General features: G+C 34.4%; 3 protein-coding genes across 7 annotated transcripts; 1 reads left to right on the forward strand and 2 right to left on the reverse strand.

The window, feature by feature from the left end:
• Positions 1-2460: 2460 nt before the first annotated feature.
• On the reverse strand, positions 2461-5602 carry LOC124411652 (leptin receptor overlapping transcript-like 1). 2 transcript variants are annotated; one of them, XM_046890903.1, is made up of 5 exons: positions 5452-5602; positions 4635-4709; positions 4218-4416; positions 3945-4090; positions 2461-3183 (listed from the first exon to the last, which is right to left on the reverse strand). In XM_046890903.1, the coding sequence occupies exons 2-4, from the start codon at positions 4673-4675 to the stop codon at positions 3977-3979; spliced, it is 354 nt and encodes a 117-aa protein (XP_046746859.1). In that variant the 5' UTR covers positions 4676-4709; positions 5452-5602; the 3' UTR covers positions 2461-3183; positions 3945-3976. The 2 variants fall into 2 exon arrangements, with proteins under 2 accessions (XP_046746859.1, XP_046746858.1); XM_046890902.1 differs by having other exon boundaries at positions 2461-3190.
• Positions 5603-6878: 1276 nt separating this feature from the next.
• Positions 6879-12931, forward strand: LOC124411637 (transitional endoplasmic reticulum ATPase TER94). Its single transcript, XM_046890878.1, has 13 exons — positions 6879-7040; positions 8571-8930; positions 9010-9202; positions 9415-9649; positions 9781-9914; positions 10365-10613; positions 10698-10862; positions 11001-11123; positions 11259-11471; positions 11588-11896; positions 11976-12137; positions 12228-12382; positions 12667-12931. Exons 1-13 carry the CDS (start codon positions 7024-7026, stop codon positions 12755-12757), a joined length of 2406 nt encoding a protein of 801 aa, XP_046746834.1. The 5' UTR covers positions 6879-7023; the 3' UTR covers positions 12758-12931.
• Positions 12932-14631: 1700 nt separating this feature from the next.
• LOC124411641 (WD repeat domain phosphoinositide-interacting protein 2) lies at positions 14632-24377 on the reverse strand. 4 transcript variants are annotated; one of them, XM_046890882.1, is made up of 11 exons: positions 24106-24377; positions 22826-22908; positions 22586-22752; positions 22230-22424; positions 22028-22144; positions 21791-21945; positions 21412-21579; positions 21119-21226; positions 20782-20882; positions 18577-18639; positions 14632-16432 (listed from the first exon to the last, which is right to left on the reverse strand). In XM_046890882.1, the coding sequence occupies exons 1-11, from the start codon at positions 24240-24242 to the stop codon at positions 16323-16325; spliced, it is 1404 nt and encodes a 467-aa protein (XP_046746838.1). In that variant the 5' UTR covers positions 24243-24377; the 3' UTR covers positions 14632-16322. The 4 variants fall into 4 exon arrangements, with proteins under 4 accessions (XP_046746838.1, XP_046746839.1, XP_046746840.1 ...); XM_046890883.1 differs by having other exon boundaries at positions 18583-18639; positions 24106-24376; XM_046890884.1 differs by lacking the exon at positions 18577-18639 and having other exon boundaries at positions 24106-24376.
• Positions 24378-26545: the final 2168 nt, after the last annotated feature.

Genomic DNA, 26545 nt, shown 5'->3' on the forward strand with positions numbered 1-26545 from the left:
AACTAGAAAAACAGGATCAAAAGATGTGCAAAAAGATTTTATACAGTTGACAACGCGAATAATATCCAAGTATACAACAATTGACAAAATTAATGGTACAATGATTAAAGAACTAGAAAAACAGGATCGAAAGATTTGCGAAATGATTTTATGTAATTGAGAACGCGAATAATGTCGAAGTACACAAGTATTGACAAAATTAATGGTACAATGATTGAAAAACTAGAAAAACAGGATTAAACGATTTGGATAATGATTTTATATAATTAACAAAGCGAATAATGTCGAAGTATACAAGTATTGACAAAATTAATGGTACAATGATTAAAGGACTAGAAAAACAGGATCGAAAGATTTGCGAAATGATTTTATGCGGTTGACAACACGAATAATGTCCAAGTATACAACAATTGACAAAATTAATGGTTAAAACTGATTAAAGAACTAGAAAAACAGGATCAAAAGATGTGCAAAAAGATTTTATACAGTTGACAACGCGAATAATATCCAAGTATACAACAATTGACAAAATTAATGGTACAATGATTAAAGAACTAGAAAAACAGGATCGAAAGATTTGCGAAATGATTTTATGTAATTGAGAACGCGAATAATGTCGAAGTACACAAGTATTGACAAAATTAATGGTACAATGATTGAAAAACTAGAAAAACAGGATTAAACGATTTGGATAATGATTTTATATAATTAACAAAGCGAATAATGTCGAAGTATACAAGTATTGACAAAATTAATGGTACAATGATTAAAGGACTAGAAAAACAGGATCGAAAGATTTGCGAAATGATTTTATGTAATTGAGAACGCGAATAATGTCGAAGTACACAAGTATTGACAAAATTAATGGTACAATGATTGAAAAACTAGAAAAACAGGATTAAACGATTTGGATAGTGATTTTATATAATTAACAAAGCGAATAATGTCGAAGTATACAAGTATTGACAAAATTAATGGTACAATGATTAAAGGACTAGAAAAACAGGATCGAAAGATTTGCGAAATGATTTTATGCGGTTGACAACACGAATAATGTCCAAGTATACAACAATTGACAAAATTAATGGTTAAAACTGATTAAAGAACTAGAAAAACAGGATCAAAAGATGTGCAAAATGATTTTATACGGTTGACAACGCGAATAATATCCAAGTATACAACAATTGACAAAATTAATGGTACAATGATTAAAGAACTAGAAAAACAGGATCGAAAGATTTGCGAAATGATTTTATGCAGTTGACAACGCGAATAATGTCTAAGTACACAAGTATTGACAAAATTAATGGTTAGAAAATGATTAAAAAAATAGAAAAACAGGATCAAACGATTCGGATAATGATTTTATATAATTGACAAAGCTAATAATGTCTAAGTACACAAGTATTGACAAAATTAATGGTACAATGATTAAAGAACTAGAAAAACAGGATCGAAAGATTTACGAAATGATTTTATACAGTTGACAACGCGAATAATGTCCAAGTATACAACAATTGACAAAATTAATGATACAATGATTAAAGAACTAGAAAAACAGGATCAAAAAATTTGCGAAATGATTTCATATAGTTTATTAGGTGAATAATGTACTTTACATATATTTTGATAAGTACCTATTGTAAATATAATACCATACGTGGAAATATTTTAATTGCGATATGAGAACAAAATAAATCAAAATTATATAAGCACTCAGTCTTTGCAAAAAATTATTCTTTTTCCCGAATATCATCTTTATTCGTTAAACTAAATGAAATTTTTTAATAACCCGGGACAGGCTTCTTAAATTTTGATTGTATGTACCTATGTACTGATTATATTATTACAATTTTTTTTGTAATCTGATGTTGAACTATTTTCCTGTAATTTTGACAATTTTCATGCGAATTTGCTCCGGTTCTTTATTCGCTTGAACCAGGTGTTTCTTTCATCGTATTTAATCCGAGAAGCCCGTGATACTGTTATACAGTTTTACACTACAATTTAAATTCATAAGTATATGTATTACGTGATTACAGGGTTTTGGCATATTCTGATGAAAAATTTGTTTAAATACCTGTTATACGTATTTATTTGTGCAAAGTCAGTACAAATATTTATAGCACTAAGAAAAATGGACAAACTAACTATTGAAATATAAACCCGCGAATACTGAAACATATTCTCAACCAGCAGCATTTTAAATGTTCAAAAGTTACATCAGGATTTCGTAGTCATTTTTCATGCCTGTAACTGACGTCGAGAAACGCAGCACAATCTATGTATCGATGTTAATAACTAGGAATTCTTTTTTTTCTAAAGTTTTCACAATAATTGAAATTGCCATGCATTTCAAACGCAAACACGTAAGGGACAGTTATTCGTTGAGGAATGAGAAATATCACGTGTGCGATTAATTTAACTCATGTCAATTTTTTTTTTTTTTTTCTTTTTCTCTCTTTTGTATTATAGTACAAAAGTGGACAGGCATATGTAGTATACTTGTTGTTGTTTTTTTGGAAAAATGTACAAACAAACCTAATTAAATTATCTTACGATCAATACCATGATGCACGTGCATTCCTTTGTATCGGTATTAAGTTTGATTTCTGTAGACAACATTATACGGCATAGAACTTCACAAACAAGAGAGGTAAAGCTTTACACTGACCATTATTTCATACAAATAACCTATTTGAATATAATTATTTTGCCGCGTGATAATTAATCATGTCTGAGTTTCACCGAACGTGAAAGATTTCTTATCGTAAGTTTGTAATATTTTTTTATTCACGACTTTTACTCGTCATTAAATTCACAATATCGGCTAATTGGATTAAACTGATAAGGACAGATATATATATAATACAGTTAATTGCTATTTATGCTTAGCGATGTTTATATATAATTTTACGAATATGACTTGTTCTCGTCGTTATTTTTATATTTAATTATGGTGTTAGTATGAGTTCTACGTGAATCAATGATAGTCAATATTACAGCGATACCTTGCCTAGACTCTTATGAGAATTAACGTTATCAACACGCACAGAATTACACATGTTACATGTAGAAGTAATGTACAATAGCGGTTTCAAACAAAGTCAGAATTAAACAGCGGTCGCACAATTCGATATATGCGACTCTGATGAACCATCTTCGCAGATCTTGAGATAAAATCTGAAAACTATTAGGTACATAAATATGTATATTTGGAGCCATATAACGCAGTGATATATTATTATTAGATAACATCAATTGCTGTAAGCACTAAGCTGCAAATACATAGATAATTTTGCATAGAAAAACACTTATCGCAATATTGAAGTGTTGAATTCTAATCACACGCTTGTGAAAATTAGCAACAATACAAATTATTAGATTATAAATATTTTTAGTAATAATATGCAAGTTTGTGTACATATATGTGTATGTATATTATAATGCGTCCATAAAACCCAACTGAAAAAGTTCGAATGCGAACTTCTGGAACTAACATTCGTGAAACTTTTAAGTTTTCACGTCCACATTTCGCCTTATACTTAAAACGATGCCAATAATCAATCAAAAGTGCAGATGTTTGAAATTTTTGCCTTCATTTGGTTATTCATCAAGGCAAGATGTATTATTTATTAATTTTTGCCAAAACTTTGCTCAACGAAATGAAATATGATCGATAAAAATATTGTAGGACAGTATTACAGACGATTGCGACGAAGTATCATTGCATACTTGCAATCGATGATTTTACTTATTCTCAGTAATATGCAATTAACAAAAATATACATCTTAACCCAGAATTGAACGTTGCTCTGAAAATGATAAAACACATGTTGACTCTGGGTTTTCTGGAACATTCTGTAATCACGGAGCTCTGTCTCGATATGTTATCAGACAATTAAAACCCTACCGCTAAGTAAACAGGTAAATTATTTATCTACCATTTTGGACAGCGGCAAGGTATTCAAACAGATCACCACATGCTGTAGTCAGTATCGTCTTGGTCAAAGGTCATGAAGAAACCAAGCAACGTCAAGTATACCACTACGTTGCCCACCAAGGTCAGGTAGCATGCGCCCCACTTTATCTGAAATAATAATTCACAGGCAAGAAATTTAGATGAATACATTTTACCTTTAACGTTTCTACGCAGTTCAATAATCGGCTAGGTATCCGATATATAATTATCAAGTGCTTTAAATTGGGAAACTTACCGTTGGGTCGTTTTCTGGTGAACGTGCTAGGACGATAGGCAGAGCAAACGATGATACAACGAATCCCATTGTAATGAAGATTGCTAATTCAAGGCAGGGATTACTACTACTTCCGGAATCCTCTGTATAACGTCTCGCTACCAATGTTGGGATTGGTGATAAAATGTAGAATAATACTACAAAGAGAGGCCACCATGCGCTGAAATACATTCAATGTAGATTCTCTATTTAATCTGTCTCGAATGTTATTTTACACAGCTTGAAAGTAACTCAGTTTCGATAATTACCATAAAGAATTATTTTTCAAATTATAATTTTCAAAAAAGCTGTATTCACGAACGATGCTTGAATTCTGAGAATTTCTCGAGGTAACTAGAAATGTATTAAACGTACTGAAAAGTTATTGGTTCAACTTACTGGTATGCTGGAAGTGCACAGCCCAAGATGACAAACGTCATGCCAATTGAGCCGGCGAATGCCAAAGTGATCAACCTGAGTCACAAAAAATTAAAAATTAATTTCACCTCAAAGTTTGGCAGAACATTGAGACTGTGATGGAACTAATACTTACGCTATTGACCAAATGTACCACCGAGGAAAGAACATGAAACAGACATAAGAAAAAAAGAATTTATTAATACGAACACTTTTATTACAATATTCGACATTTCAAAATAATAATAACATTCGCAAATAATTCTCTCTACTTGGAAGGTATTAAAAATTTGTAAACACCGTCGAATGAAAACAGATACAAAGTTCGAGCAATAAAGTCTGGGATTAGGTGATTCAGAGATTGAAAATAAAAAATTTCTGTTGCTAGTTGTGAGGATTAGTACTAAATGCGAGCAATCAAAATGATTTTGATTTCTTGTTGATGAAAGGTTCAGATATAAATAAAACCTACATTTTATCATAGCACTTTTGTTAAATTGACGTAATTTTCTAACTTGCCGGAATTGATTAATAACGCATGAAGATGAAAATTCGAAGAAGAGGGAAGTGCACGAAAATCAATGAACTGCAATTGCTAATCAAATTATGATTGTATTAGCAACGTAGCGAACAAAAGAGACATGAATACACCGAGTTCGCTACCAAACGAGGAGGTTATGTGTCAACTTAGTGTTATTTACTCATGTTCATGACAAGTCGATTAAAATACAATTTCTGTAAGTCATCTACGCGAAAGGAGAGGAATAATTCCGAATATTTGATAATCGAGATTCATCACCTTTGATTCCTGCCATTGTTTGACGTAATCCTTTTTCCAAATTATTGTTGAAATCCTACTGCATTTAGTTGGGAGTTATCAAGCAGCAAGATGACAGCCAAACCCTGAATATGGCTGCAAATGACTCACCAGCTCATCCATTTTTTGGATAAATGAAGATAGAATACTTTTAATTTGAAAACATGTGCGCATTTTTAATATTACGATATAGTTTTTTCGATTTCTTACGAAGAAGAATTTCTATTTTGGGGATTGGATCTCCTTTAGTAAGGAGCAATTCCTGCGCAATACTATTTGAATACAAATATAATCAGCTAGATTCGAAGAAAAAATGCATTTGTGGCTCTGTTCATAGTCTTTATGAATTTAAAAAAATAAAAAAGTCTCTTCGTTTAGTTTGCAAGAAATTCTCATAATAAATCTTTGTTTCTGCTGGAATTTTGTAGTATATATTTCATACTAAAAGTTTCTCATATTTTACAGTCTTTGGATATCAGTCGTTTAAAATTAAGTCTTTCGAGACGTTGACTGATTCTTCAGTCTACGTTTGAGATTTACAATTTTCTTCGATTTTATATGGCTGTCGAAAAGTCCACGATTATGCTAATTTTTCATGTCATGTTCAAACTTCCTGCATTTCGATAAATCGCATCCAGATTTTACTGTAGATGTATGAGATTATTGAAGCTGTAGCCCGTTTTGCAATATACAATGGATATAACGTGAACGGGTTCGTTTGTTTAGCTTCTCGACCAACGTTCAGAACGAAGCATTTAATTGATGGATAGTTTATAAAACAACATACTTTCCGTCATAAACCTGAGAGCACGTGTATGTATATAACAATTCATACGATATGCTCTAAGTATAACATGAAAGGTGCAAGCATCAGTTATAACGACAATGAACTGCGTGGCTGTGACACGAAACAAGTGATAGCCAATGACCAACGATTTTCTCTTTTGTCCGCCAAGAAACTTGATGAAAGTCAGCGAATGATTGGTTACCGCTAATTATTACCGCGAATGCGGCTGCAGTCATTTCGCATATGTATGAGACATGCAGATTCACATCAATAAATATACAGATACTGGTTTCAGAAATGCTTCGATGATTATTTGTAATCTATTATTTTTATCAAGCACGTGAACAGGTAGATGTGTAGGTAAAAATGTGGATATCATCTCTCAAGATGAGGCTATATCGGTCTTCTACCTCCCATAAACAGAATTACTATGAATATGCAACAATCGATTATCTAATGCTAAAAAGAATTATAAATAACAGTTTCTGGATAGCCAATTCGGGATTTCACCGGAGTAAAACAAGTTCAAAAATTGCGATTGCGTTAGCAAACTTGATGAAAATTGTATGATCATGCATAGTGAAATATAGGAACAATTTGAGATAGGTTTGCGAACGCGCATAAGCGGCCATGACAGATGTGAGTGGAAGATGTTCATTGGGTTAGCTCGGTTAGCTGGCTGTCTGTGACTCGTGTTAGTTGCGAAGGGGTATCGTGATTGTAACGTTCGCATTTTTCCCGAGTTTAATAAAGGGAAATAAGATATAATGAGTGATCCTAAGAGGTAAGCTTATGGATTAATATAATAGTGTCAAGTCCGATATTCAGTAGATCGTATTTTCGATAATATATACACGATATCATCCGATCGGTTGCTATTTTTTCCAATACGCTCAACTCACGGCCTCTACGCTTCCAAATTTTACGTTGTCATCATGTCGACGCCGACTCAAGTTTAACGAATATCTTGTACTTTCTATTCCCACAATTCGACAAGCTCTCTGTCAATATATTCATTATTTCACAATAAGGATTAAATCTTGGCTTATTTTCGTGCTGTTTTATACCCATTTATCTTATTTACACCTAAGGACCGTGTGGTCATGGCCGCACAGCAGGCATAACATGACAAAGGATTTTTTGATGAAACAAAAATTTGACGTGACAAAAAATTAAATTCAAGTAGACAGAGACTATCTACAAAGTCGTCAATACAGTTATGAAATTTCTATATATTTCTCATTGTCAAATTGCTTGCATATTCAATCCTGTTTATATTACTATATTCATTCCTGTTAATATTACTGTTATAATAACCCTCGTTATCACCTCATATTTATTTTATTCACAATTGCTGCAATTACTTCTCGACTATAAGTTTAATCCTTTATTACATTGAGTTGAACATTTTTCAATATTCCTCCAATTTTTCATCAAAGAATGAATTGTATATTCACGTAGGAATACTTTGCTATCCAGCAGAAAAATACCTAAAAACTTGCCTTTACATTCTTGCCTTTTATCAATTTCTACCCTGAAAGAAAAAAAAGTAGCCTGGCATTTAATTTTTTTTATTTCCGCTATCGTTCCTAAAATTTTAAATCTGACCTCGCACTTATCTGTGTCACCATTGTGCCAGCGCACCTCAATGATGACATGTTATATTGGAAAGTAATCATTTTTGAGTCCACTTCTTGGTTGTTCTAAAATAAATTAAATACTAGGGATCACGCAGTATATGTTTTTCAAAATCTGTTAAAACTCGACCATTTTGTGGTATGTTATTTAAAATAGTTTTTTATGGCTTCAGCTATTTTTCTGTTTCTGACACACTGATCGCAAAAAAATCAATTCTATTTTCGACTTCATGACGTGCATCAAGTATTCACTTTCAATTCCACCCTGAGATCGGAAATGTGTATTGCTGAATAATGTTTAACGCTGATTTATATGTATTACTGTAATTTATATTAATCATTAAAATTATTCTAAAACAATGCTTCCAATGCAGAAAAATTAAAGGTAGTTTCAAAAACTCAGAATCTGTTAGGAATAAAATCCTTCATTATAAAGGACGGACACAATTTAAATAATAACTACATAAAACAAGATTTGATTGTAGACTGAAATCTCAGAATATTGAAGTATCTTCAGAATAAAGACTGTATCATTATGTGAACAGCTTTCACATATTGTCATTTTTTATTCTTATTTCCAATTACGTCCGACTGTTGCAAACAATATTTGAAAAAAATAAACCCATTCCAGCAAGTTGGTAATATTCACTTAATTTTTTACGGCACTATTATTCTAGTGGAGATGATCTCGCAACTGCGATTTTGCGCAAGAAGGACAGGCCAAACAGGCTCCTGGTGGCGGAGGCGATCAATGACGACAATTCAGTCGTCGGCCTCTCGCAGGAAAAAATGGATGAGCTACAATTGTTCCGCGGTGACACTGTACTTCTGAAAGGGAAAAGACGCAAGGAAACTGTGTGCATCGTACTATCAGACGACACATGTCCAGATGAGAAGATACATATGAACCGTGTCGTCAGAAACAATCTGCGCGTCAGACTCAGCGACGTTGTATCTGTCCAGGCTTGCCCAGACGTTAAATATGGCAAACGTATCCATGTTTTGCCCATGGATGACACTGTCGAAGGTCTTACTGGGTGAGCTATTTGAAAAGGTGTATATACACTCACCGATCTGTTAGAATTTTTACTAACACAAATGATTTCTTCTTATCAGAAATTTATTTGAGGTATATTTGAAACCGTACTTCCTTGAGGCATATCGCCCAATCCATAAAGACGACAACTTCATCGTACGCGGAGGAATGCGAGCTGTAGAATTCAAAGTTGTTGAGACTGATCCAGGTCCGTATTGTATCGTTGCTCCGGATACAGTGATACATTGCGAGGGAGATCCGATCAAGCGAGAGGTGTGTACTCGATTTATAATCTGATTAGAATGTTTTTATTGCAGAAAAATTTAACTAGCAAAAGTATAATTCAATGTGCAAACATCAATGGCCACACAGAGCGCTTTCTACACCTGGGTCACTTGACTTTTACTTGGTCCAACATGTTCATATTTGGTATTGGTGCATTTCACACTGCTTCCAATTATTCTACTTCTGCTGTCAATTTTCAGGAAGAAGAGGAAGCTCTCAACGCTGTTGGCTATGACGACATTGGTGGTGTTCGCAAGCAGTTGGCACAAATTAAAGAAATGGTAGAGCTGCCACTGCGGCACCCATCTCTTTTCAAAGCAATCGGAGTGAAGCCACCGCGCGGAATATTGCTCTATGGGCCACCAGGAACTGGAAAAACCCTCATCGCACGTGCAGTTGCAAATGAAACTGGGGCCTTTTTCTTCCTTATCAATGGTAACCATATTGCAAATTAGTTTATAAACGCTTCGATATAACCCTCGGCGTTATTCGACAGGCATCTTTGAGAGTGATTCATTTTGAAATTCACACTCATCAAATTAAATATTTTATTCTAATATCGACAGGTCCTGAGATTATGAGCAAACTAGCTGGTGAGTCTGAGAGCAATTTGCGAAAGGCGTTTGAAGAGGCTGAAAAGAACTCACCAGCCATCATATTTATCGATGAATTGGATGCTATCGCCCCCAAACGTGAAAAGGTCAGTAAAATGCTATATTCAAACGTAATATGGATAGTTAATTAGTGACTTTTACTCTTTTTCCTCTAAGTCTATAAATTAGGTGATAATTCAAATACGTGGCATTGTTCAAAGACAGGGTGTCTACTGCTCCCTAAGTATCTTTAAATCTTGGAATTATCTCGGAAAACGAAGATTGCTCCTCAAGTTTTGAATGATTCATGAAATCTTTTGATCTATCTTGAAAAAAATTGATGTAATGTATTTTTGATTGCAAACGACATTTCATTTGACTTAATTTTTTAATATGTGCCTCGAATGCGTTAAATTTTAGCCTATAATGGAACATGTAGTCATTATTAATTCATTCTGTATATAAACTACAATATGAATTTCATGATTCAACACGTAACCACCAAATTGATCATCTTACAATTTAGATTCCTAATTTATTGACATTTTATTTACCAGACTCATGGAGAGGTGGAGAGACGTATCGTCTCACAATTGCTAACGCTGATGGATGGTATGAAACAAAGTTCCCACGTTATAGTTATGGCTGCGACAAATCGGCCAAATAGTATTGACGGAGCTCTTCGTCGTTTCGGACGATTCGACAGGGAAATTGACATAGGTATTCCCGACGCAACTGGACGTCTTGAAATTTTGCGTATTCATACCAAAAATATGAAACTAGCCGACGATGTCGAACTAGAAGAGGTCAGTTTTGTTAATTTTGATTCTTTACCAAATAAAAGTTACATTCTACTTTATTCCATTTGTTGACACTTTCATTTCTTTCAGATTGCCGCTGAGACTCACGGTCATGTCGGTGCTGATCTAGCCTCGTTATGCTCTGAGGCTGCGCTTCAACAGATTCGAGAAAAGATGGATCTGATCGATTTAGAGGACGACCAGATTGATGCTGAGGTTCTTTCCTCCCTTGCTGTTACGATGGAAAACTTCAAGGTAGATGATAAATATTATTTTCTTTAGGCCTTGATTCACACGAAATTAAACTTAGTAATAATTTTCTTCGACAACCTTTGAATAAGTAAATTTCACTTGTAATCAATATTTTTTCTTTTCTTTTCTGACAATCTTCAGTACGCTATGAGCAAAAGTAGTCCCAGTGCATTGCGTGAAACGATTGTGGAAGTGCCTACAGTTACATGGGAAGATATCGGCGGACTGCAAAACGTCAAACTGGAACTTCAAGAGTTGGTTCAGGTCAGTAATAAAATCAATTGAATTTCCAAGTTACAAACACCTTATGATCGTGCACCAAGCCATCTCATTCTAATAATTCATTTACTGAAAGTCAACTTACTCATCAATAAAGTGCCTATTTTCTTCAAATTCCAGTATCCAGTTGAACATCCAGACAAGTTCTTGAAGTTCGGTATGCAGCCATCGAGGGGAGTTTTGTTCTATGGACCACCTGGTTGTGGTAAAACACTTTTGGCCAAAGCTATTGCTAACGAGTGCCAGGCTAACTTCATTTCAGTTAAGGGACCAGAATTGTTGACCATGTGGTTTGGTGAATCTGAAGCAAACGTGCGAGATGTTTTCGACAAGGTACGTCTGGTTATGAATATCCAGCGAATAATTTTCAACTTAATGTATAAGCAAATGAAAAAGCGTGTGTTCCAACATTCGAATCTGTTTCAATACTTGGTACCTTGCAACACTAGGCCAGATCAGCAGCGCCATGTGTATTGTTCTTCGATGAATTGGATTCGATCGCTAAATCACGTGGCGGAAATGTCGGTGACGCTGGAGGTGCAGCTGACCGTGTGATAAATCAGATCCTTACTGAAATGGACGGAATGGGTGCCAAGAAAAATGTATTCATCATCGGAGCAACAAATAGGCCTGACATCATTGACCCAGCTATTTTACGACCTGGCCGTCTGGATCAGTTGATTTACATCCCTCTACCAGATGAAAAGTCGCGAGAGGCAATCTTCAAAGCTAATCTACGCAAGTCCCCTGTTGCCAAGGTGCGTTGATCGCAGGATAAGAAGTCACCATACATGGCCCATCGCCTTGCAAAATCTTAACCATGTTTCTCTGTATTAGGATGTCGACCTGACCTACATAGCAAAGGTAACGCACGGTTTCTCCGGTGCTGATCTTACTGAGGTCTGTCAAAGGGCTTGCAAATTGGCAATTAGGCAATGCATCGAGTCAGAAATACGTCGCGAACGAGAGCGTGCTGCAAACCCGAATGTGTCAATGGACGTTAGTATTTTGTTGATATTGTTACAGCCGTCTGTTTCCCCTTCTACTTATCTATTTCATTCTTGTAAGAAAATATGTCTTACATCACAGATGGACGAAGATGATCCCGTACCTGAAATCACCAGGGCTCACTTTGAAGAAGCCATGAGGTTTGCACGCCGTTCAGTATCTGACAATGACATTCGTAAGTACGAAATGTTTGCTCAGACCCTTCAACAATCTCGAGGATTCGGAACGAACTTCAGGTGAGTTTTATTTTTGCCTAAACAATTTTCAGGGTCCCAATGGCATATGTTTCTGTTTAAGTGTTTATTCTGGCAAAGATTTGACCAAATAATTTTACCCTCGCATTAATTTTCTTAAACACCTAGTTTTTCCAACCGAAAATCAGGTAACTCGAGTCTTACTTTTGTATCCATCACAAATTTTGCGACGAATCATGAAACCTTTGTTTTGGTACTTTATCTTATGTTTCATAGAAGAAAGTATTTTCTTCAAACCACTTCACTTGGTTTTGTTTTTCTCCAAGATTCCCGCAAAGCGGCACAGGAGGTACGCAGGACACGACGCAGGGAGACCCAACGTTCCAAGACGATGGTGATGATGATCTATATAGCTAAGTCTTCATTTAATCGTATGTCATCTCTCGTTGGGTACATGTGTAAAGGGTCTATATTTGCACACATCGATTACATACACATATTTTAGCTCAAGGTAACGTCTTTTTTCCCATAGTTGGTGGAAAGCCTGAGTAAAAGATAAAGTTAATTAAAATTTGAATGGAATGGTTAAAAAAAATTTAAGAAAAAAAAGGAAACTAAATTAATTGAAGTGGATAAAATTTTATATAATGTATATCAGTAGGTTAAGATTTATTGTAATTGAAATATACATTATGAAAGATTTTATGTATCACATGGTAAAGAAAAAGAAGAACAAACACTAAAAGAAAATCAGAATTTTCATTGAAAACTAAACATATAAAAACTTCCTCATATTTTCGAGTTTATATCGGAAAAAGGAATTATATCACGTCACGCTACCTTACATTAAGTGTATCGAGTGTCCGAAATCTTTTACAAAAGTGCGAATCATGACGATGTTCATGATTATTCTAAAATTTACATAAAAAAACAACAAAGTCGAGAATCAATTCAAGTTCTTACTCACATTCGTCAAACTTTGGCAAATGTCTTGCAGTTCTATTATATTCAGAATTTGTACTAAATGACTCGCCGTTTATACTGGCTTACAATTAAACAAATAAGCAGGCGGACTACTTAAAATCGAAGTAAATGATTATTGATAGACCCTTTTTTCATGTACGACCACCACATCTGCTACTCGTGTTATAAGATGAATCATATGCAAAAGGAAATACTATGATTCAATTGTAACTGGAGTAGATTTTGCATCGCAATGTGGCTGAACTGTACACGAGAACCCTTTTGCCCCTGGGAGGAAGAGATCCCTAAGTTTTTTTTTTGTTTGTTTCCAGAGTGAAATATCTTGTTTTTTTTTTTTTAAATAAAGAATAAATTCTTAAACGTCTCCGTACTAATACTTTGTTGATAGCGCAACTACCGCTTATCGGCAAATTAAACAAAATTATTTTATTCAAGGTTTAAAAATCACCGAGCTTATTGATTTGTATCCGAATTGCATGTAAGATGAAATTGAAATAGCTGCTACTCCGTGAATAGAAAAAAGTCCAAAATAACTTCGGCTTCTCGAGTATAGTTCGATCAAGGAACATGGACGTGAAATAAAAAAAACTTTATCGAAAATTGGCAGCTTACGATGCAAAGGTATATTGATACTTTCATAGGTATATGATCATGAATGCTCCATCTTGTACACATACATACACATATGCTAGTATGTTTAAAACTTTTACATTATATTATTATAATTATTGATTAAAACTGAGATTACACTGAGAGTATATTATCATCATTGCTGTATTTTCCATTTCTCTCTCTCTTTTTCTTTTTCTCCTCCGTCAGTATTTTTTTGAAGTAAATTCGTATTACAGTGTAATAAAATAAAAAATTTTTAGTAAGCGAGTTCCTTTTGTACTGCTGCATTAAAAAAGAGGAGGCAAAATAAAAAATTGATGAAAAAAAACTAAAACAAAGTGCATTCGTGTCCGATTATAACGGAGAAAAAATTATTATCCCATATTTCGTTCCAGCTCTTAGCAATCCCTGTTGTGTTGTCGATTGTTATGTGATGTATGATCCTGTGGAAGAAGAACAAAAATAAATCAAGTCTGTAGAGAATCGTTGGCGGTGAACTATCCCTGTCGTTATGAATATTATCGATCTTATTATTAACCCTTTGCACTCCAGTGGTGACTCTCACTCACCATGTCTGGAGTTGCTGGTGCGCCGCGCGAAAATGGTCCGGAGTACAAAGGGTTAATCTTATTCTCACGGGAACACATTCATTATCTTGTCATAATAATGATAACAATTAGAAAAAAAAACTACCCTTCATCGTTCGTATTCTTACATGTATTTCAGATGCATATATCTTGACGAGATGCGATTGAGATAATTTTTATTCTAATATTGTTTTACTCAACATTTAAATTTTATTCGCAGTGAAAAATAATTACATTACACGTGATTCGTTATAGTAGATATGAACAATGATAATATTAATATGCACATCTTCGCAACAGCACTGAATATGGTAGATCCAAATACCGTGATCCAGGTTGGGGAAAAAAAAAGTGGAAAAAAAAAAAAATGGTTCATCAACGATTATTATCATCACTATAATACTCAACTAATACATTAAATATGTCTAGATTTCTCTGATTAAAACCAAAGGATACGTAATAATATCCCATGTAGCTATATGAGGAAATCTTACCAAGTAAAAATAAAAATTAGCTACAATTTGCTAGCGTGCTCATACGTGTATTGGTAAGAAATTATACATAACAATATTAATACGTAAGCTTTTTTTTTTTTTGTATTTACAGTCGTTATTGGATTTTTTTTTTTAAATTCTTTTTTATTGTATATTTTTTGAATTAATTTATTCTTAATTATCTTTATAAAATTAAAACTATTTACCAAACAAGACTCAAGTTAGTATAAAACTGTCTCAAATTATCGTAGATCTTCTATTACACTGGCCTGGCAAATAACACACCAAATGATCTCGTCTATTAACCACTAGATACAATAAATCGAGATGCATAGGTCCGTCATTTTCTGACATACGGATATTACAGTTACACAGTAAACACAGTGTTTCTACGTAATGATGTACAATAAAATTAATAATGAAAAAATATGATCGACGTCATATCCCCAAGTAGGTCTACGATTGGCACCAATTTTCAATTTCTTACTCGTGATATTTTTTCGTCTTTATTATTTATTATTATTATTGTTTTTTTTTGTTTTTTTTTTTGTTTTATTTTTTGCTTTTGAAAATAAACTAAAATATAATAAAATAGAGAGGGAGAAAAATTTTATGTATGTGGAACCCCGAGTAATTTTGATACACCTTAAACACATATTTCTTTTTATGACCTTTACTTTCTATTGAACTTTATCTCTCTTTACATATTACTGATAATGATTGAAATTAAACTTTTTTACTGTATATATTTTTGATAAATTTTGTTTTTGTATTTTTGCTTTTATAGTTTTCAACATATTTTTAAAAAGGCTTTTTTATCGTTTGCCTGTACTTTGAAACTATGAGAAAGTGGTCCACTGTCTTCATTGTTTCTTTTTTTACTCATTTTCCTTGTTATGTAAAATAGAGTAAATGTGTGCCGATATACTTAGCCTTTCTTTAATTCATGAAAATATTTTTCTAATACCTTTATAAGCCCTAACTGAGAGACGGCGAAATATTGTTTGTGTTTAACGCAATCCGTTGGTCAAGAATATCCCATTCATTCGTTAAATATTTAAGACCTTCTCAAGAAGTCATATTCTCTAATAGAAAATAATCAGAGATGTAATTATTGATTTAGAAAAATATATCAGAAAAAAATAATGTACCTCCTGTTAACGGAGTAGCAAGACTAATTTTATCAAAGGAAAATTTGGAAAACTTTCAAAAAGCTAAATGTATCGACGCAGGTTTATCCATTTTCTTCTGGTTGAATTATTTTATCGTTACAAATTCTCCTTAAAGATATGTCAAAGATAGTTTTCAATCAGTCCTATGTGTGACCGGTGGAAACTCGGTGTCGTCATCCAAACGAAACCCGCCTTTGGGTGGGCTTTCCGTAGCAGCTACCATCTCGTGAAACTTTTCTGAGTCTACAAACGGTTATTATTAATTTATTTATTCTTTTTTCGTGATTTAAGATTCATGTATTTGCCACTTGTGGATTAAATTGTGCGTGACAGTGTGATCATAATACCATGTGCATGTGAGTAATAATTTCAAGGACAAAAATATTGAACACACAATAAATTTGTCAATAATTATGGAGGTATTTTGTACATATGTGTAATATAATGATATGGTAAAATAGAAAGCATTTCAAGTACCACGCACAACAAACGTGTTGCGTGGACGGAATAAAAACAAAAACTAAAAGAAAAAAGAAAACAGTTCCAACAATATTAGAACTATTTAAAAAACGTGTAGAGTAATATGGTTTTGCCGAATTCAATAATACAATTATTACAGTTCACGTATCCAGTACAACTGATGAAAATAGATACTTTCTGTTATAGCTTTGCATGAACCAAAGTGTATGAAGATCCAAGAAATGCAATTTTTTCTAAAAATTAATAGCACACATTGATAGAAAAATTGATCCGATATGAAAATAAGGTCTCTCTCCCTTTTATCATTCGCATACATTAGATACGATGCAGAAGAACGTACAAGTAAGTACACGAATAAACTAAAAATCCAATCATGCAATCGTGCAAAAGTTTTGTGATTACGTTATTCACTTTGGTTGTTTGGACATTATTCTTAATAATTGAATGAGAATTTTCCCTCGAGCTTTCGATATATCTCTAGAAAAAAATATTTGGATAATTGTATTTTAATATCATGCGATAAATGTATTTCAATGTCAAAGGGAGAGAATATATGAAAATGGTAAATCAAAATGAAATGAAATAAGAATCTTGTCTTTTGACATAAAGAAAACAAGGTAACACAAAAAATCCTCGGGTAATGATACAATATATAACGATCAGATAAAATATAAATACCTTTAGACTGAACATAAATTAGCTGTAAATTAATATTTACTTACACAAAAATCTGTATGTTTTACTTTTTAAACCTGATAGAGTGTCTCTAATGAATGACAAGACATCTATAGGTGTTACTGCCTTTTTTAAAGTTGTTTGTTTCTTATTCTTGTTGTATGAAAGTATATGATGTTTTGTTAACTAGTGTAAAATGTTGTTACTTGTTGTATTATATGCAAGTGTGTCATATCTCGATCCGGGATTGATTCATTTGAATTGGCTGGAGAAATGTTGTGAAGTATTTGCTGGTCCACATTTTGTAAGAATAGCAATGAATATAATTACGTAATTCCATGTAAAAAAAAAAATAAAAATATATGGAGGTGACAATAATAATAATAATAATAATTTGATCAGAAGCAACAACAATCTCGAAAAATTCTTCCAAGCTTTCAAACCGACAGTGTAGTGCATTTTTCATTCGATTTCGATTACGCGTTAGAAATTGAAAGAAAAGAAAAGTGCAGGAGAAATTGAAAAATTTATAGGGCGGGGGGACAAATAAGGATAATAATAATAATAATAATAAAAATAATAAAAATAACAATACTAAGATACTTGATAGAATTTATGATTAGTCCACTGCATCGTCCATCAAAGAAAGGCATACAGGGACACAAAAAATCTCAATATTCCTCTAGGCCAGTTATTTATTCAGAGTTTGTTACTTTCTGCAGGTTTCATTTCCTTTTACTGTATTCTCTCATTTCTGATTAAAAGCACTGCATTGAGCGGTATTATATGTACAATATACTGTTAAAAATCGATAACATTTAACAAAAAAATTACAAGCAGCTTATCATTTAACGAAGGCCTAAGAATTGAGGATATTTATATTTTTTTTGTTATTTACATCAAATTGAAACTGATTGCTATATTTCTCTAATACAGGTGTAATTCTTAATACACCGTTATTTAGTGTTACTGTTGTTTATTACTCGGAAAAATATTCTTGAGAATTTGGCTAAGAGTGAAATTTGAACTTTCTTAGTTTAGTATTCGTCGGGCGATATTCAAATATGTGACACAGCTATGGGGTCGACGAGCACTTGGCCGAGGTAAGCATATTGAAGTATGAATGTACAGTGAGACGAAGAGAGAGGACACGAGGTGGTATGAATGATAATATTGATAACCATATTATAATGTATTAAGAGAGTGAGAAGTGGGGGAGAAAGAGGACATACCAGTACCTGACATGGCGTCTGGCGAGCGGCCGCGCAATGCACCCGCGTAGCTATTTATGCAGCCTTCCGTAGATAATAAAAAGAAAAAAAATATATATGTATATATACATCAACTGAGGTTCTCTATCCCCCAAGAGATCGTCCGTCTCGTAAGGGGGCTAGAAGGCTGTAGAATTTAACAATGTCTCAATCGCTACAAGTTTATTCGCAATACAGAAGGTTGTCGATTAGTAGATTTTTGATCACCTTTGGAGGAAGCAACTAAATCCATACTAACAATAAATATGTGTATATAAAAATGTCTCAAATTTACCAATTTCCAAATTCTAATTCTGTACTATTCTATGTTCGCTGTACGTATATCTTTATACCAGTCAAATAATAACAACATGCTCGGCTACGCCAATGTACGGTTCAAAATATCTTCACCTATATTAGATTGATTTTTGTTCAGGTGCTCAAGTATTCCAAGAACTAATGATCATCAGTGGACAGAATGAAAAAATAGTCACCATTAGGATACTGCAGACATACACAACTATTAGATTCGATTACCTAATCTTACTATTATGAGCAATTCACTGAAGAAAATATAAAACGTTCCCAAGCTGTGCATATCGAAAAACTTATTTCCTAGTTTTATGCGTTTTTTGTCACTAAATAGAACATCAACTATCAACTAAATCATAGCTGATTATCCATAAACGGAAGAAATTTATTCAAATTTTAATGATTCTCTTCGTTTTTCTCTTCTGTAAAATATAAGTGATAAAATACTGGAATTGCTCATTTAAGAAATCAACTTTTCTAGGTCTAAAATTGATGGATGATAAATTAGTAAGCAAAAAGGCTTGAGGCTTCGTACATTTTACAGCTTAAATTATAAAGAAAAATTAAAATATCTCAACTAAATTGACAAGCATTTCCTGTCGGCGATGCGTCAAATAAATTGTTGCGATATTGCTATTTTTTTTTACTTTGGTCAAGTGATTATCAGATCACTGGGTATAATACCAACGAATACTTTTCTTCGTATCGTCATACCTCTGTGAGGACAACCACTGGTGCACTTAAAATAGCCAATGATTCATAAAACTAAAATAGCGAGAAAAAGCTGATAAAGAAGCGTCAAACTACTCGACTGGATTTCTAACTAATTGGAGAATAAGTGGGATAGGATATTGCTTCTTCTCTCTCCATCCGACACACTTGACCTTAAAATTATGTGGTGCAAATATCATCACAGTTTTGTAACAGTGATAAGAGGTCCGAATCCGTTACTAACAAAGGGCTCCTGTTTTTAATACCTGTTTGATGCAGGTATTTATACTCGGCAACGTTATCGACGGCCTAATAAATTCAACAGAAAACGTACCTTTCAAACTCTGACGGATAAAATCGCAATTTTATTCAACTTCAGGATATTGTGTTGAGTCAAGTATCTGTGTATGATGAATATTAATTCTATTCGGTATTAGAAAACGAAAAGTAAAAAATTCAACTCATAAATCTCACTAAATAAAGAAGTAAACAATAATGATCAACATCAAACGATAAGTTAGAAAATATTTTGAACCATAAAACAGTCATGCATAAAAGAATTGTAAAGAAAAAAAAAAAAAAAAAGAAAGAAACACGTTACTTCTCCAAGTTGTGTATATTTCGTATATATTGTATGGCAAAAGAACAACAGAAGAGGCTTGATTTACCTAATCTGTCTACGCTCGTCTCACGTCAAATTCTTGACTGATTGCAAATCAAACATTTTCATTATTACGCTGAACGTACAGCAAATAACATAAAGTGGCTGATAGCGTATTTGGTTCCTTCAATTTTCAGCGTTTCAATCAATTGTCAATAGAGTAGGCTGTGCTGCAATTGTATCATATCTGATCGAAAGGAAAACCACTTTTTCGGTACGACAATTAGTTTTAGACACGTTTGTTATTGAATTCTGAGGTCTTACGTTGACCTGCTTTTCAGAAATGCAATAGAGTTAAAATTGATGACACATGATATCTTGTACAAAGCTAATCAATCATAGAACTTTACGTGATTCAAGCATTTTACTATATGCCAGTTTTTACTGTTGGCAGTACAATTAACTTTTGAATGTAAAATAATTTGAGGAAGTAAGACTTAACGCTATATCATGCAACTCGAGCTGTGAAGCATGAAATTTAGATTAAATATTAGAAAAAATACCTGTGTTTTGTACTGTTTGAGCTGCCGCAGGCGTTTCTCCAGTTGCAGGTGCTGTGGTCGATACGGTTGGACCGTCTACTTCATCCTGCTTGCCATCCAACCTGCACAAAATGGAAAGAAATTTTTCATACATGTAAAATTGAATATTGTATTTGTACAAACGACTCATTTTTTGCTTGCCATCCCTTATTTTCACGCTTTTTCATCCAATTTACAGTTTTTCAGATTTTAACTTTATGCTATGAATTTTTACTTGGACAAATGAAATCTAACGAATAAAAATTCTGGATACAAGGTAACAGAAAAACAATGTTAAATTAATACAAGTACAACTTACCTGTGCTGTTTCAGTAAAGTGCAATCTCCCCCTTCTGCCATATCAAGATTGTAAACATAGAGATATCCATCTGCACTGGCCACCAATAACCTCAGCACTTTCTGTATCCTATTTGTAAAAGTGCGAATATTTTTTTCTTATTATTCTATATAACAAATATATAACAATTTTCAGATGTTACATCATTCCGAAACACTGTACGTAGATAGAAGACGTAGGGAGAATCTAATGAATACATTTAATATTGTAGGAACAAGATAAGTTCCATAAGAGTCATTAACATTAGGACTTACGTAGTGATGGCACAAACATTCCTCAATCCATGGAAAGGTAGATGCACGCTGGCAAACGCGCGCCCTTGATTGAAGACATCAGTTACCTGAGACGGCAAATAATTTGCTGACGCCGATACTGCTTTTGTAAAATAGCCCATCCAACCTTGAACTTCCTCAGAGGCTGGTCTAGATTTCCAACAGGTGAAAATTGCAGTTATAATGATTATACATCCGAGTGATAAAATTCAGTGGAAAACAGGGGGATTAATTGGTTTGAAGGAAATGGTGATGTTCAGACGTTAAATCGACGAATCTTCGCACAGGTCGTTAAGCGAATACCATGATGTAGAAATAGTAAAACGACAATGTTAATGTAAAGAGGCAACTTAATACTTACGCTTCTTTTGGTTCTTCAAGTTTAAAAACGTGCACAGTTTCAGTGTTACTCGAACAGCAGAGAAATAGAGAGTCCATACTAAATGCAAGGCTGCTGATAGATACGCATCTCTTAACACCTCGTCGAAATTCAAATAATTTAGCACCGTCGTGCACCTTAAAAATTAACAAATAAGATAAATAAGACAGCAAGTAGGAGTAAAAAATTACTGTAAAATGAAAGCTGTGAATTGCTTACCTGGAAAACTCTGATAACAGTTCCCTTTTCCGAAGCCGTCGCTACTTTATTTCCTGTCGGAGTAAAGGCAAGAGCTGCCAAAGGGCTGTCATGTGCTGGTATCATCGTCTTGGCTTGCTGGAAAAGTGATTTAGTACAATTGCAGATATTGCGCAATACGAGAAGTAGGCATACGTGAATAAAATTCCAAAGTTCCACTCACAAGGTTGATGGCATCGAATATCTGTACTTCCCCTATTGTATTTGAGCCAGGATAGGCGAGGTAACAACTGTCGCCGTTTATGGAGAGCGTACAGAGGCCCGCGAGGTTCGGAGGTGTGTCACGGATTGTGTGAAGCACCTTCATATCTCTGATATTGTGAATGTAGAGTGATTCCTCGAGGCATACGACCAGTCTCTGTATTGAAAACAGGAATTCAGATCATTTTTTAGAGGCACGTGAAAATTAACAAGACAATAGAAAATATCTGTAAAAAATATTTTTCATCGCACATGCGTCGAAAAGCCGTTTTTCGATACTACGGATAAATTCTGTTGCTTTGGGTAAGATTTACTAACCGCTCTATTCAATTTCACAGCCAGAATGGTATTGGAATAACTGTAGTTGCAGATTTCTGTCCCTTTACGAAAATGGCATACTTTCAGCTTACGGGGGGAGGAGAGGCTGACCACTGCGACAAGACTGCTGCTGAACAGCCGCTCGACAATGCATATGTCCTCAGAATCTGTATGGAATTACCAATCATGAAATTTAGGCAATTTAACAAATTTGGATCGAGAAATAAAGGTGTTACTTACCATTTTCATAAATTTTTTCCAAGTGGTCAACAGAGTTGAGAGAAAAGATTTTGTGCCCTGACTTCGTGCCAACCGCTAGGGATCTAATAAATTAATAAAACAATTCAATTTACTTGTACACAACTTGAAAAGAATATATGAACAACTTTTTATTTTCATTTATATCAAAGTATGTACTAATAATAAGTAGATATAATTCTTACTCAAGATGGGCACGTTGTTTGAATTTGACGATATAAAAATAAAGGCTAGAATGTTTCTTTCTTTTCTTTTATTTTGAATTTAGTATCAGTTGTTTTATCAAAATTGACGACCATAACAAGGTCATAACTAGAAAAACTAATATAGAATAAAATGTGTTTATCAAGTGTTTAATTTGATATGTAATGAGGTTGAAGAATTTTCTCAACTGTCACAATAATTACAAGTAACGAATAACTAAACAGTGCAAGAAGTTCATCACTGTATTCGACATATGTTCAAAGCTCTGAGGTAAAGTACACAAAGGATCATTAGTATTCAGAGTCTGTCATGCCATTGGTCGATGGTATTTCGCAAGATTTGTGGCTGCAGCTTCAGCAATAGCAAATGAACAGGCACTGCATTTCTTAAATTATTTTTATGATAAGTGAGAAAAATGCAAGTTAGTTATTCATGGGAAAGAAATTTACATTCGCAGCAATGAAAGCAAGCATTATTAATTAAATGGAAGAAAAAATAGAGATAAAATGAAAAAATTAGAAAGGATAAACAGATAGCCTCGAGCTTTGTGTATGTGCGTACTACCACTAAGCATATTTCGTGTTTTTGCACTAAACTGTTGCATCATCGCGTCTTTCACGAATTACGGTTTTAAGCACTGTTAAACGATGACTGCACATTGCAAATCAGTAAGATAATTCTTAATGACGTATAGAACGCTTATTTTCGTCTCGCGAATTACAAAACAAAAATAAAGAGATAAAAATATGACAGAAGTCGTGACGAATAATCCCCCTTTTTCCTCAGCGTGCCTGTTGTGATCTAATAATAATATTGCTAGTGAAAATGAAAATGATAAAGAAAATATACACAATAGAAATATATGTATATACGCGCGTATGCGCTCTGTTTACGCGCTGTTTGTGGTTCAGAGTAGGCGAAATATAGATGCTAATGATTTTCGAAGGCATTTCGTAATTCTTAAAGAAGGTGGATACGATGACGTGGGACTGTGACGAATATGGTATAAAATAGTACGTAATGGGTTGGTCATTGGCGTTTGCGAGTTGTTTACTTACGTGCAATCTTGATTGAAATTAACAAAGAAAACACCACTCTGAGGATCAGCGGTTTGATTTGCGAGGTTCATGAGGCCAGATATACCGTATTTAAATCCCTGTGTCAACACATCAACGTTACGCGCTAGATTTTGCATAAATCAGACGACTGCCTTTTAGATATAACTTTCGTTGGATTATACGACCTTGGAAGAATTACTCTCCAAACACGTACGCTCGCTTGGTCGGACTGTTATTCCGTATCCATATTGAACCTGAAACAGCTGACATTCTTCGCTGACCATGGAACGGCGGAACTGAAACATCAGATAACGTTCCGCCGTTCCCTCAGTGGCTATCTCGCTTCTACTCTTCACACCGCGTTCTTTCTTCTTTTGTCTTTCGTTAGCATGCGCGCGCAGCAGAGACCGTGAAAAATATAATAATACTGGAATCATGCAGCGTCAAGGGCGGGGGCGTGGGGGTTTTGGAGAGTAAAATAGCATGGAAGGAAAGTGTCGTCTCCTTCTATCAGCTACTACGCATGAGTGGGAGAGTCTAAGCCAGGGATGAATAGCTTTTCCCTAACTGTTCTCGTTCCCTCCCCCTGGTGCAGCAAATTACAGGGTCCCGTTAAGCTTCTTACTTGGGTCAAGAATATGGTATTCTTTTGTTTGAGCCTGCCTGAGTCACGAATTCGGGGATTCTATTGTTCTTTGGGACCGGGCCGATCGCTCAGGTGCTTTTCGGCCTTCGGCTTTGTTCCCTTGCAATGGGCAGGGTTGCCAGAACCTTTTTACTCGAGGTAGCCTAGCCGCAGCAGTCGTGTAGCCCCGAAATAGCCCCGTCGTGGCGCGCAGGTAGTTAAGGCCGGAATTTTTATTTAAATTCAAAAGTTGATTACCAATGTTAACTTAAATACAATTATTGAGCGTTATTGAATTAAAAGTTACAATCAGCAGATAGAAAAAAAAATTTCAGTCTTATTCCTATACGCATACAATGATTGTTACATCTTTAAAATTCGTACTAACATCAATTGACATACATACAAAAAAATTTGAAAGAAATTCTTGTTATCGTATCATATTTTTTCGAAATAAACAATAAACAGGTCAATTCTTATATGCATGACAAAAAAATATATATCCGAGTTGGCTACCTGTAGCCCATGGCCGATAAATAAAATATTATCGACGTTTGGTAAGGAAGATAGCCCATTGGCGCTAAGTAGCCACATCTGGCAACACTGGTAATGGGTCGCTGACAGGAAAAAGTGCCCCAATTGGCCACCCCTGATCTAACAAGAACCCCGTCCGTAATGGGCACAGACGCTGGTGTACAAGCTTTTTGAAAGACTGTACCGGTGCAATAAAGACAGCGCTTCACTTTCGAACCATCGCTCTCTCTGGAACGGCAGCCGTATACCTAGAACGACCTAGCCATGTAGCGATTGTCCGAGTATTGTTATATTTCATTGTCAGTGACGCACCCTGGCCCCGATGCTGACCGTGTCTCCCAATTATTTACATAATGATTATTTTTTTAGAGCAGTAAATGATGTTGAAATTATATTTCTATAAATTAAAAATTCCAATATAGGTTTCTTTCTGAAATATAGCTTATTGAAAATTGGATCACACACATTTATTATAGATGTAAATAAAACTGCCTGATTGTTGTCTTACTTCATAGAAAACTATGCATAAATCGATTCTCTTCGATTCAAACGAGACTCTCAGAATTTTTCGACTATTTCTAGGATCATCCACGGTTTCCACACACCGTTGTGCTGGTACTGAAAATTCAAACCTTCCCGCCGCAGTAAATTCTGCAAAATAAGATATAACGATGTCGTCTATTGGCCACCACACTGCCACTCCATGCAGCGGACATTATGTATTCGCACGAATACACATATGTGCATATATCTATACATATGTATGTTGGCGTACGCTACGTGTGTCACAAATGATATTCGTACGATATCGAATCATTGACATTCGTGCATATGATTGTTATTATTAACACGTGTGCACGCATGTATGTACACAATATGAGGAAGCAGATCAGGGCAATCTTTCTATCGAATCAATGTATAAATAAGACATTAATTGTTTTCGTACAAATTAAAGCGTTCCAGTTTATTGTTAGGTTTCTTATCCCATATTAGCATAACACCAAATCTTCGCCACGCTTGTACCTACTAAACAATGTCAGCTGGCAAAGGATAGACCAAGGATAAGCTGCGGATTATCAGATCGGTGATGACGGTTTACTCATTTTGTTTCTCCCTTTTTCCACCCCTCGATATTTTCTCCCAGTTTCGCTCCCAACATTAGGCGATACAATTACGTTATTGTTCGCTAATTTATCGGTCCCGTATCAGCATGACCGTCAACGAAGCGAAGGGTGCAATGAGGGGGAGCGCGACATACTGTAGAGCCTGTTAGAGCCTGTA

Source organism: Diprion similis, chromosome 10 (assembly GCF_021155765.1).
Source record: "Diprion similis isolate iyDipSimi1 chromosome 10, iyDipSimi1.1, whole genome shotgun sequence".
Taxonomy (NCBI): domain Eukaryota; kingdom Metazoa; phylum Arthropoda; class Insecta; order Hymenoptera; family Diprionidae; genus Diprion; species Diprion similis.